Source organism: Vitis riparia, chromosome 3, assembly GCF_004353265.1.
Source record: "Vitis riparia cultivar Riparia Gloire de Montpellier isolate 1030 chromosome 3, EGFV_Vit.rip_1.0, whole genome shotgun sequence".
Lineage (NCBI taxonomy): Eukaryota > Viridiplantae > Streptophyta > Magnoliopsida > Vitales > Vitaceae > Vitis > Vitis riparia.
Genome location: NC_048433.1, coordinates 12,295,475 through 12,308,969, shown reverse-complemented (window position 1 = coordinate 12,308,969; position 13,495 = coordinate 12,295,475). Strand labels below are relative to the sequence as shown.

Below are 13,495 nucleotides of genomic sequence, written 5' to 3'. Positions count from 1 at the left end.
AGTTGAAGGAAGTATTGGCCAATGAGTTTAAAATAAAAGACCTAAGACCTTTCAAATATTTCCTAGGCATGGAAGTGGCTTGCTCAAAGAAAGGTATTGTGGTTTCTTAGCGGAAATATGTTCTAGACTTACTAAAGGAAACAAGGATGCTAGAATGTAAGCCTTCAGATACTCCCATGGAATCAAACTACAAAGCAAGACTAATGACAAACAGCCCCCCGATTGACAAAGGAAGGTACCAACGACTTGTAGGGAAACTCATTTATCTTTCCCAAACACGACCTGATATTTGTTTTTCAGTTAAGTGTCATAAGTCAATATATGACCAATCCTAATGAAGAGCACCTTGAAGTTGTGTATCGAATTTTACGGTATTTAAAGATGACACCAGGAAAAGGTCACTACTTTAGGAAGGGAACCAACAAAGGGATTGAAGTCTACTCTGATGCTGTTTGGGCAAGATTTGTTCAAGACAGAAGGTCAACTACCGGCTATTGCACGTATGTTTGGGGGAATCTTGTAACTTGGAATAATAAGAAGCAATCTATTGTAGCAAGAAGTAGTGCTGAGGTAGAGTTCAGGGCTCTTGCTCAAGGTACTTGTGAAGGAAGATGGCTGAAAAGATTACTTGAAGAACTGAGAATTGAAGCTGACGAAGTATGAGTGTTTTTTTGTGATAATCTAGCAACAATCAGTATTGCAAAGAATTCGGTTCATCATGACAAAATTAAACATGTTGAAATAGATCGTCACTTCATCAAAGAAAAGATTGAAGGGATACTCAATTTGATCTATACTCCGACTCGTCTGCAAGTAGTTGATATTTTCACAAAAGCTCCTCCAAGGGTGAAGTTCAAGGAATTGATTTCCAAGCTGGAAATGATAGACATCTATTCCCTAGCTTGAGGGGGAGTGTAGGAATTCGGATAATAAAATCCCTATTAAATAGGGATTAGTTGACCAGTTTATCTCCTTTTAAATAAAGAGATACGGATCAATTAATAGGGATTAGTTGATTTGTTTATCTCCTTTTAAATAAAGAGATAAGGATGAATTCCAAATCTCATTTTTGTATTTCAATTTTATGTGTTTATCCCTTAGTTTTAACAATAACTTTATGGTCCTAGAATTAAGGAATTATCCATGATAGGTTGTTGCCATCTTTCCTATTTATGTACTATTATTGCTCATGGTGAAAAATAAGAAAAATATAGTTTTCCTCTTGATCATTCTTGAATAAGCAATTAATTAGCAGTACTAGATAGATTGTTCTATTGATGCTGCTTCTGATTACAATGATAATGAATAATCAAACATATAAAATGAACACTTACATGGTTAAAATGCTTTTCAAGAAGGGAAGCCAAGTTTCCAACTGATTCAGGTTGGTAAGACCTTGCACAATGACAACAGGAATAAGAAATAAAATTGTAAGAAGAATAAATGCAACTATGACCAGCAGTTTAGAAATCCATCGTCGCATGAATGATGAAGAAAAGAAAGGCCAGTAAACATCATGAGGTTCTGGAGCTTGCTGTGCGACCCACTGTGTAGGATCGATTGATTGTTGCAAGTGAAAAGCAATTGCAGCATCATAACGAGACTTGAAGGACACAAAGGCAGCTCGAACATCCTTTTATAGTGACAAGACAGCACAACAATAGTCTGCATCAGTAATCCAACAGATTTCATCTAAAACTACCTTAACTGCAAGTGCTTAACACCCTATCCAACAGTTAAACGCATAAGGTATATATCAATTAATCAATGAGAAAATATGAGTTTAACAACTCTGTCATTACCTCAAGGTAAAAGCATGACATAACATCGCAGCAAAGGAGCAAAATTGCAACGGTATTTAACCAGAAAAATTTGATATGCACAGCATTTATGTAACAGATAATTAATAAAGAACCATTCAAACATGTAAATTTTTTTCAGAAATTTGAAAATCAGTGACAGAACATACAGTTTTTCTAGCACTTCATCCACATCTCTGTTACATCACAGCTTGGGATGAAATTGTTCAAGCGGACATTCTCATTTCTACAAAGTGGATTTTCCCACTTGTGCAAGAATTGGAACATCAAAATGCTAAAATATAAAATTCTGAACCAAGTTAATGGAAATGATCACTATTTGGAATCTGCCCTGCCACCAATTTACACAATTTTTTTTTTTTTGATAAGTGCCACCAATTTATACAATTCCTTTATTTCTTTCCCTACTCTTATAGGTATATTGATGTAGCATTCCATATATTGTGTCTTCCTGCTTTGTGAGCACTTAGGAATGCTATTAACTGCAGAAGAAGCAATCTTAAGCATAATTATTATCACATGAGAGACCATGAGACTCAGAGAGGAAGAAGGTTCAATTGCTGAAGGGCAAGGTAGGAAGGATGGTGTGATAGTATGAGTAATGGGATTGAGCTGCTCATGTGATGTGGTAAGGGAGATGGTTGAAATTATAGGATTGTTGTCTGGCAGAGTTGGATGAGAGATGTGTGAATTGGATGATGGCTATCGCTGCCTGAGATATTTAATGGGACAGGATCAAATGTGATGGATGGTGTAGTGGCCACTATAATATTGAAAACAATTTTGAAATAAGCCAGTGGCAGTGAAGAGTACAGAGGGTGGTGGAGGCTGGTGACTTTAGGGGTTACATATAAGTGGGATCCGCGAGATGGCAGGTTTAAAGTTGTGGAGAAACACATTTGTTAAGGGGTTTTGACTTTGTATTTTATGTAAATAGATTAAAATCTGGAAGATAATGCAATTCCTGATTTTTTTTGGATTTAATCCCTGATTTATAGAGATTTAGTTTACTGATTTACAGGGATTTGATTTAGGGTAATTTTAGTTTTCTATAACACTCCTAGGGCTCATCCTTTTTTAATATAACCAGATGGGTATTCTTTTGAGAATAATAAGATTTTTCTTCTCAATTTCTCCACATGGTATCAGAGCCTTAGGCTCTCAGAATTCACATTCTTTTGTCCTTTGTCAACCTGGTTATCTTTTTAAGACCTAGTAGTTTTCTTTAGTCAAGTTTCTGGTTAGCTGCCACTTGTTCAATCCAAGTTTCTGGTTCTTTGCCCCTTATTCAATCAGAGTTTCTGGTTCTTTGCTCCTTCCATTCAAAAGAATCAGAAAAAAACCCACCATGTCTAAGACATCTGAAGCCACCAACATTCCTGCAGTACAGCCAATTGAAGGGCTGCCAAATCAGTCCAATGGAGAGCTTCAAAGAATTCACACCATGTATCGATTGAATGGGAAGAATTATTTGCAATGGTCACAAGTTGTGAAGACATTCTTGACAGGGAAAGGAAAAATCAGTCACTTGTTGGGTACGGGACCAGAGCAACGTGATCCCAAATTCCAGATTTGGGAAGAGGAAGATTCCATGATTATGTCATGGCTTTGGAATTCAATGCTGCCTGAGATTAGTAGCACTTTCATGGTTTTGTCCACAGCTAAAGAAATTTGGGAGGCAGTGAGACAGACTTACCCAAAGGTACATGATGCAGCACAGATATTTGAGATAAAGACAAAGATTTCAGCCACCAAACAAGGTGAGCGATCCGTGACTGAATATGCCAATCTCCTGAAAAATTTGTGGTAAGAGATGGATCATTATCAATGCATTCAAATGAAGGATAGTGAGGATGCTGCCATATTGAAAAGATTTGTTGAGAAAGAAAGAATTTTTGAATTCCTAGCTTGTCTAAATCTGGAGTTTGATAAAGTCCAAGTTCAGGTCCTAGGAAAAGAGGACCTACCATCTCTAAATGAAACTACTTCTACAAATCGAGCGGAGTGAAACACCTATGATAGAAAGCTCAGCCATGCTGTCAAACACAGGAAATATGAAAAATGTTATTGCAGAAAATCAACCCAATGCTGCAAACAAACAACCAGATTCGTCCAGGTGGTGCAATTACCGCAAGAAACCTAGGCACACTAAGTATACATGCTGGAAGTTGCATGGAAGACCACCAAACTTCAACAACAATAATAGGGGATGGAGACCTAATGGCAGACAACAGCAAAAAGTTCAAGGACAAGCAAATCTCACCAATAGCAATCCACCAAACGATGAGAATGACAGATGGAGAGTTCAAGAAGGAGGATATTGAGAGGCTGAAAAGATTGTTGGAATCATTAGAAAAACCCTCTAGCGCTTGCTCCTTAGCACTTTCAGGTAAATACTCAGTTTCTCATACATTTAATGTCTCAGACTCTCCTCTTTCAGACTCCTAGGTCATTGATTCAGGAGCCACGGACTATATGACCAACTTTGCTTTGAAATTCAGTTCCTACACACCTTGCCCAAGTAACAAGAAAATTTCCATAGCAGGGCTCTTTGACAACAACAGTTGGTCAAGGAAAAATTCATATAAATTCATCTCTTACCTTAGAGAATGTCCTTCATGTTCCAAAACTTTCAACTAATCTTGTGTCCATACATCGGATCTTCAAAGATAAGAATTGTCATATAGTCTTTTACCCTTCTCATTGTGTTCTTCAAGACCGGAGTTCGGGGAAGACAATTGGACTTGCTAAGGAAAAAAAGGGGCTTTACTATCTTGATGTACCAGGTGATCAAAATAGGATTGAGAACAAATTTCCTTTGTCATACCTGACCGAAAGCTCCATCTCAAATAAGGACAAGATTTGATTTCATCATCTTCGTTTAGGACACCCTTCATTTCATATACTCAAAGTTTTATTTCCTTCATTGTTCCAAGAATTGGATGTAGAGAGCCTTCATTGTGAAGTTTGTGAACTTGCAAAGCATCGTTGTGCTTCCTTTCCAGTTAGCAATAAAAGAACCTCTATTCCTTTTTCTCTTATTCATAGTGATGTTTGGAGACCTTCTCAGGTTCCTAATATTTCGGGGCCTAGATAGTTTGTTGTGTCTATTGATGATTGTACTCGTGTGTCTTAGATCTTTCTTCTTAAACAGAAATTTGATGTCAGCAGTGTCTTTCCAAACTTTCATAACATGATCAAAACTCAATTTGGTGTAAGCATAAAGAAGTTCAAGTCTAATAATGCCCGAGACTACTTTAATCAAGTTTTGTCACCCTATTTTTCAAAAGAAGGGATTATACATGAGTCATCTTGCATTAGTACACCCCAATAAAATGGGTTACTGAAAGAAAAAATGGTCATCTTCTTACTGTTACTCGTGCCTTCTTATTCCAGAAAAATGTTCCTAAACACAATTAGGGGGAGGCGGTGCTTACAACTGCCCACCTCATCAATAGGTTACCTTCTCGAGTTTTAGGGTTCAAGAGTCCTATGCAAGTGTTTTCTCAGTTTTTTCCTAACTTCAATACCTCAAATAATCTCACTCCTAGAATATTTGGTTGTGTCTCGTCTGTCCACATTCATGGTCATAACAGAGGAAGGTTAGATCTACGTGCACTTAATTGCATTTTTATAGGATATTTTCCAACACAAAAGGGTTATAGATGTTACCATCCCCCCTTCTTGGAAATTTTTTGTTTTCGCCGATGTAACCTTGGTTGAAAGAGAGGATTATTTTACCCATCCTTATCTTCAAGGGAAGACATCATTCACGAAGGATAAGGACAAAGATTCATTCTTACTTGACTTTCCCTCCATTTCACAATCTCCCTCATCTGAGCCCGCAGTTAGTCTTAATCACCCTCTTGTTTTGCCTATTGTCAAACCATCCTCTTCTAGCCTCATGTCATTTACTAAGGAAAGTGTAACACATAATCCTATTGGACCACTACAGGTATATTCAAGGAGAAAAGAGTCTATTGTTGAACCTGTGCAAATCCAAGAGTTAAAACCAATCTCTGGAAATGAGGTCAGTGCTTTACCAGAATCTTCTTTTGATAATTTATGTGCTACTATTGATAATAATGATCTTGATCAACCCATTGCTCTCAAGAAAGGTACATGAGAGTTTACCAAACACCCTTTTCACCTATTAGCTCAGTTAATATCCTATGATAGATTGTCACCTTCTTACCGAGCCTTCCTTACCCAACTAAGCATTGTTAATGTTCCTAAAACCCTATCCGAGGCATTAAATAGTGAAAAGTGGAGACAAGCCATGAGTGTTTAGATGGAAGCACTAGACAAAAATAAAACATAGGAGATGGTGGAGTTGCCAAAAGGAAAGAATTTGGTGTGTTGTAAGTGGGTGTTTACTATAAAATACAAGGCAGATGGATCGATTGAAAAGTATGAAGCAAGGCTTGTTGCCAAGGGTTATATACCCCAAACTTATGGAGTAGATTATTTAGAGGCCTTCGAACTCATAGCTAAGATGAATACAGTTCGGGTGTTGTTATCCTTGGCCGCCAACTTTGAGTGGAATTTGCAACAATTTGATGTTAAGAATGCTTTCTTACTTGGGGATCTTGAAGAAGAAATCTATATGGAAATTCCTCCTGCATTTGGCAAGAATCTAGAACGTAGAAGAGTGTGTAAGCTTAAGAAGGCTTTGTATGGTTTGAAACAATCTCCTCGAGCTTAGTTTAGGAGATTTGCGAAAATGATGATTAACAATGTATACAAGCAAAGTTAAGGCGATCACACTTTATTTATCAAGCACCCAGCTTCAAGGGGAGTTACGGCCTGGTTAGTTTATGTGGACGATATATTGTGGCTAGGAATGATAAGAAGGAAAGAGATAGTTTGAAGAAGTGTTTGATGAAAGAGTTTGAGATTAAAGAACTGGACTAGTCGAAGTACTTCTTGGGTATTGACATGGCATGATCACAACAGGGAATTTTTGTGTCCCAATAGAAGTATGTGCTAGATTTGTTGAAGGAAACTGGGAAGTTAGCTTGTAAACCAACAAACACGCCTATTGAGCCTAATCATAAGATTGGTGATAATAATAGCAATGCTAGTGTAGATCAAGGAAACTATCAAAGATTAGTGAGTCGATTGATCTACTTATCACACACAAAACCCGATATTGCATATGTTATTAGTGTGGTGAGTCAATTTATGCACAATCCAAAGGAAGAACATCTCCAAGCAATTCATCGAATACTACACTATCTCAAAGGAACACTAGGGAAAAAGATTCTATTCAAGAAAGGAACAAGTTTGACGCTTGAAGCCTATACAGATGTTGATTATACATGATCTATGGTTGATAGACTCTCAACATCAGGTTATCTTACATTCCTTAGTGGAAACTTGGTAACATGGAGTAAAAAGCAGAATGTAGTAGCAAGGTCAAGCGCCAAGGTAGAAGTTAGACCAATGGACTTGGGATTCGTAAATTACTATGGCCGAAAATAATTCTAGAAGATCTGAAGATTAACTAGGAAGTGCCTATAAAACTATACTATGACAACAAATCAACAATCAATATTGCACATAATCTTGTGCAACATGACTAGACCAAACATGTGGAGGTAAATAGACACTTTATCAAAGAAAAATTGGAGAATGGTTTCATCTACACACCAAACGTCTCCTTAGGCGGTCAGTTAGCAAATGTGTTTACCAAAGGTCTGAACAATACCATGTTTCAAGCAATAATTGACAAGTTGCCAATGCATGTTATTCACTCACCAGCTTGAGGGGGAAGTATAGAGAAACATGTTTCTTAAGGGGTTTTGACTTTGTATTTTATGTAAATAGATTTAAATCTGAGAGATAATGTAATTCTTGATTTTTTGGGATTTAATCCCTGGTTTATAGGGATTTAGTTTACTAAATTATAGGGATTTGATTAAGGGTAATTTTAGTTTTCTATAACACTCCTAGGGTTTATCCTTTTTATATATTAACCAGATGGGTATTCTGTTTAGAATGATAAAATTTTCTTCTCAATTTCTCCACCAAATGTGAGAATGGTGGGCAAATGTCTAGATTCTAATGAGAATGACAATGTTATAGTGGTAAAAAAGTTGGGTCGATGATGACTATGGGTGGTGGATCAATCATAATTATAGGAGTTGGGTTCTGTGATGGTTGGATCTTGGTTCAAAGGCCCATCACTTGTAAGGTAAGGGGTTATGACCATGGTGGACTTGGATGTTACGTGTGCAATGGACAAAGAAATAAAAATAAAATAAAAATCTAGGGAACCAAGGCCATCTAGTTGTCTTTGGGTTCCCTCCCAAAGGAAGGCCTAAATAAGACAAAGGTCACTCTGACACTCTGCGATCCAAAACCGAAACCAAACTAGACAACAGCTCCTGCCTAGTGTTAATACCTGAAATGGTGTTTTTTTCTAAGGTGGTTTTTAAACCAGATACTTGCCCAAAAACCAAAAGGATAATCTTGAGGTTTTGAAGATGTTCCATAGAGGCTTTAGAGAAAAAGATGGTGTCATCAGCAAACTGTAACAAAGACACTCTAGTCCTATCCCTCCCCACAAAGAAACCCTCAGTTATCCCAGTTTCCTCTGCTCTGATCATCAACCTACTTAGAACATCTGCTACTAGAGTAAAAAGGAAAGGAGAAAGAGGGTCTCCTTGTCTCAAACCTCTAGAGGCCTTAACCCAACCCTTTGCATTCCCATTAACTAGGATTGCAAAACTAGATGAAGACAAACAGCCCCTCATCCAAGATCTCCATTTCTGGTTGAACCCCTTCCTTTGTAGCACATGATCTACAAAAGCCCCAATCCACATGATCATAGGCCTACTCAAAATCAATTTTGAAGACTACCCCTTCCTCCCCTGACCTTCTTTTCTCATCCACCACTTCATTGGCTATCAACACAGCATCCAAAATGTGTCTCCCTTCCACAAAGGCTCCTTGAGAGCCAAAGATTGTTTCATGAAGAACTTTGCGTAAACGCCCTGATAAGACCTTAGCAATTATCTTATATAAACTTGTAACCAAGCTAATAGGTCTATAATTTGAGATTTTAAAAGTTTGGCTTTTCTTAGGCACCATAGCAATGAATGTTGCATTTGTACTTTAATTTATTACCCCCTTAGTGTGGAACTCAAGAAACACCCTCATAAGATCCTCTTTTATCACATCCCAACACTCTTGATAAACTGCTATAGTAAAGCCATCAGGGCCAGGGGTCTTTTCCTTATTCAATTGGAAAACTGTCATTCGAACCTCCTCTTCAGAAAACGGTCTATCCAGCCAAACTGCACTCTCTCCAGAAATAGGGGCCTAATCAATCCCTTCAATCCTCCAAGAGTCACCTTCAGGTTTGGAATAGAGTTTCCCAAAGAAATTTACAATCTCCTCATAAATAACCTCAATGTTACTTAAAGTCTCCCCCCTCTCAGAAATCAGAGACTTAATGAACTTCCTGCTTCTTCTTCCAGTGGCCACTCTGTGAAAGAACTTAGAGTTGCAATCCCCTTCTTTAATCCACTTAACCCTATATTTTTGTCTCCATTGAACCTCTTCCTTTAATAACAAATCCTCTAGCTCCTTCCTTCTTAAGGTCCTTTCTGATACCAAATCAAGATTTAAATTCCCTTCTTGTTCAATTAGATCAATTCTGCCTAAGTTCGAAAGAATGTGCTTTTTCCTCTCTCTTAAATCTCCAAAGGTCATTATATTCCACTCTTTCAACTTTGATTTAATAAACTTTAGTTTCCTCATGAACTTGTGACCTTCCCAACCTTCAACCGTACACTCTTGCCACCAATCTCTAAACTTCTCTTTAAATTCAGGATGGAGCAACCACATATTCTCAAACCTAAAAGGAGTCGGTCAAAAGGATTAGTTTCCAAACAAATTGGGCTATGATCAGAGGTCCATCTAGGAAGGGCCTCTTGAAAACTTTGAGAGAAAAAAGAATCTCACTCAGAAGAGAACAAAAACCTATCCAATCTCTTGCAAATAGGATCCACTTGCATGTTTGACCATGTAAAAGCCGCATTCCTTGGAGGGGGATCCAACAAACCACTCTCCCTTATAAACTCATCAAAACACCTCATGTTGACTGTTAACCTAGAGTCACCCATCTTCTCAGATATCCTCCTGATAACATTAAAATCCCCTCCTACACATCACCTTGGGAAAGTCAGACCATACAGGTCTTGAAGCTCTAACCAAAAGACCTTCCTCCACAAAGGCTTATTCAGACCATACACTGAGGTTAACCAAAAAGACCCTTCCTCATCAAAGTTCAACTTTACAGTTACAGAGAAGGATCCTAACACCTTCTCTGTACACTTGAACTTAATTGAATCCCACAAAATCACAATCCCCCCCGAAGCCCCACAAGCAGGAAGAGCAGCCCACTCCAAACTTCTGCCTTTCCAAACACTGCTCACAAACCTCCTGTCCCAAATTACTCTCTTTGTTTCCTGAAGCATCACAACATCTGGGTTTTGAGTACTTAAAAACCTTCTCACAGTCCTCCTTTTCTTCCTGGAACCTAATCCTCTTGTATTCCAACTTAAGATCTTCATGTAAACAAGAACAACCCGACACAACCAGCACCTAGAACTATTCCTCTCCTCGGGTTCCAGAGTCATTTTTCCTCTTTCTTCTGGAATAAACCTTATCCGCATAGAGAGTACTCTTGTTCTCTCCTTCCACACCTTTTCCATTATCCCTGACAATTCTAATCCTTAAACTCTCCAAAACCGACTGAACCTTGACCATCTTCCTAGGCGTGAGTCCCTCAACCTGAAAACCTTCCAACGGGAGGGTTGAAGGTTTTGGCTCTGGGGACGAAGCCTTGCCTGAGACACCACGCTCCTTTGGGTTACTGAGTGTTTCCCTAAGGAAAGGCCGGTTTTAAATTTTCGGTTAGAGGTTTCTAGGGGAAACGCCACACCTTCAAAACAGGATGCACCACCACGACGGCTGAGATCCACAACAGGAGAGATAAAAAAGGAACCACGTTGAACGGAAAAGCTTGACTCCAACGGAAACGAAGAAGAAGGCTGACAACGAGAAGGATGAACCAAAGAAACAGAGGAGTCGGGAAGAAATTTTGGCTCAAAAGCCCCAACCAAAGGAAGATCCTGCTCGGATAAAGCTAAGAAAGGAGGATGCACCTTATTGACCAATTTGCATCGCGAAATCCCCTCGACTCCCTCTGTCTCGCCGGTAAAAACTTTGGATGTTTCTGAACCAGGAGAAAGATCGCTCTTACTGGAGAGAGATTTGCCTCGAAAAGTGTCTCGATTTGCCTCCGATGAGCCACCTCCTTCTAGGTTACGCTTCAGGGTAGAAGACGCCTCTTCTAATCTCGGCGGCCAGCTTCTTGCTTTACGCCTTGCGGAGACTGAGGAGCCTTTTAGCTTTGACGACTCTTGAGGATGAACTTTCGGCATTATCTTCTTTGCAGAGGACCCTGGGCGTAGGAGCTTTGAAGACGAAGGCGCTACTGGGCCACCATTAGAAGAACCTTCGTGGACTGGACCCGTTAGGGGCCCAAAATCTTTCGCCCCAAATTGGCCCCAATCAGAACGGGCTTTAAAGGCGTCTAGTTTTGTTGGCCCAACGTTGCTTCCCGCCATTGGGCCCAACATACACCTTCCCTTTCCTTTCTCCCCCTTGGACGATTTTGAATCTGGAAAACGAGAATGGGAATGATGACGAGGCCTCCAGCTATGGCACTCATTGTCCCTAGCAGTAGCTCGTAGCCCCTCAGCGATCTGTGGCTTCTGAAAGACGCAACCCCCCGCTGACCTCAGCTCGTCCTTGCTACGATTTGACTTAGGCCTGAGAGAGTCTTCTCCGTCATCTTCTCCGATGACTGTAACTGCAACCGTGTATGTCCAATCTCCATCTTCTACCTCTAGTAGTGCTGGAAGCACGACATTTGGAAGCATCTCCACCCACAATTTTACCTTCGTCAAGTCAACAAGCTTCAGCGATTCCCTCGCCACCTTCGTTACCTTCCCCCACTTCTACAAAATGTATCTCAACTGCACCTCATCCCACAGATGGAAGGGAAGGCCTCTTAGTTCCAACCACCCCCGTCTAAATTTTCCATTAACGACTGAGTTCTCTTTTGGCGACCATCTCCTCAGAGCAATAACCTCTCCTCTCGCTGTTAAGCTCCCTTGATCTTGAATCCACTGAGCCCTCCTTGCAGAATCCACAAAAAAACACCCCTTGTAAGCAGAAATGGGGGTTACAGACACCATTCCTTTCATACCCACCCTTCTCGCTATAGCTTTTCCAACATCACACCAGTCTCATATTTTTCCTTTGCTTTCACAAACTACAGCTCTTGCCCATTTTCCAACTGGCATCACTGCACCATTCCTAGGTCCTTTCTCTGCAACCACATCAGCATAGGACCACTCTCCTCTGTACATTCCTTTGCTCACTTGAGGCTTTTTTAGCTTCTCCTTCGAGGCTCTTTCAGCTTGAACAGACAAGTCTTGGACTGAAACAATCGACTTCCTAAGATTTTCCCACCCATAGCCTTTAACACCTTCAGGAACAACTAAAACTAAAGGTTTTCTCTTTGCAACAATTTCTGTGATTTTCATATATCTCCCTCTGCTATTAAAACATATCTCCATCAGATGAGTCCTAGTTTGCCCCTCATCTTTCGAATGAAACCCCTGGAAGCCTCCAAATCCACAGCTTTCTTCAAATGCTCCAACAACCAACCCAACTCATCCTCTCCAAAACCTAACGAAACCACAAAACCTCAACTTCTCTATGTTATTGAAATCCACGTTCCCCCATTGAAGCCTTCAAACTTTACCTGGAAAGCCTTTCTCTCCACTTCAAACGACTGATTTCGAAACATCTTTTGAGTTATGGATTCAAGTACTGCTCTTGCGAACCCAGGAATCAGCAAACACAGCCCACCTAGGGAAAATCTGCCTTTCTGTTTTTTTCTTTTTTTGTGTGTTTGTTTTTTTAATTTTACTTTTTTTTGGTGTTTGCAGTTCATGATTTTTCCTTTTTGTGAAATACCTTAAAGGTTTCATCCTAATCAAAGCTTTTCCATACTAGTTTGACTCCTCAAATTTGAAGGATTGTCAAATTTTAGCTATTCTTCCTTTTTTGGGCGGCATCTTTATTGTCTTTCTCAAGAATTCCTATTTTCAAAAGGATTGCTTTCATTCTCAAGAATTCCTAGTTTCTAATAGGATTCCTACTTACCTTAAGGGTGTTTATATGTCATTATTGAAGGAGGTGTGTATTTTGATAGAGATATAAACGATTGTTAAAGGCAAAGGGGATTATTGTACTTAACTTTGAGTAAGTATAATTCTCCCTCCTTATTAAGGTTTGAGTAATATTCCTTTTTCTAATAAGGAGCACTTTCTGTTAATATTTTGGTTGAGGGGGATTCAAAGATAGTTTGGTTTTGGTGGTTAAACGCTATAGAAGGTCATGGTGATACGACTAATAAGGGGGAAGGATTTTGGACCTCATTATGGTGTTAGGAGCTCTTTCTTGTGAATGTTTGAATTGACAAATTGGGAAGTAGATAAGGCATGATGAAGTGCAAAGTTGAAAAGTTTGAAGTGGAAAAAAAGTCTTTTCAGGTAAAGTTTGAAGGATCGAATGGTGGAACTTGGGTA

General features: G+C 39.3%; 1 protein-coding gene across 5 annotated transcripts in view; it reads right to left on the bottom strand.

Annotated features, from left to right (window-relative positions):
- LOC117911162 (CSC1-like protein At1g69450) overlaps positions 1-13,495 on the bottom strand; it is a 69,859-nt gene that overhangs the window by 20,163 nt on the left and 36,201 nt on the right. For all 5 annotated transcript variants that reach the window (XM_034825391.1, XM_034825389.1, XM_034825388.1 and 2 more), the window contains one exon: positions 1,335-1,633. In XM_034825391.1, the coding sequence (XP_034681282.1) occupies positions 1,335-1,633 (299 nt within the window). The remainder of the gene's footprint in view (positions 1-1,334; positions 1,634-13,495) is intronic.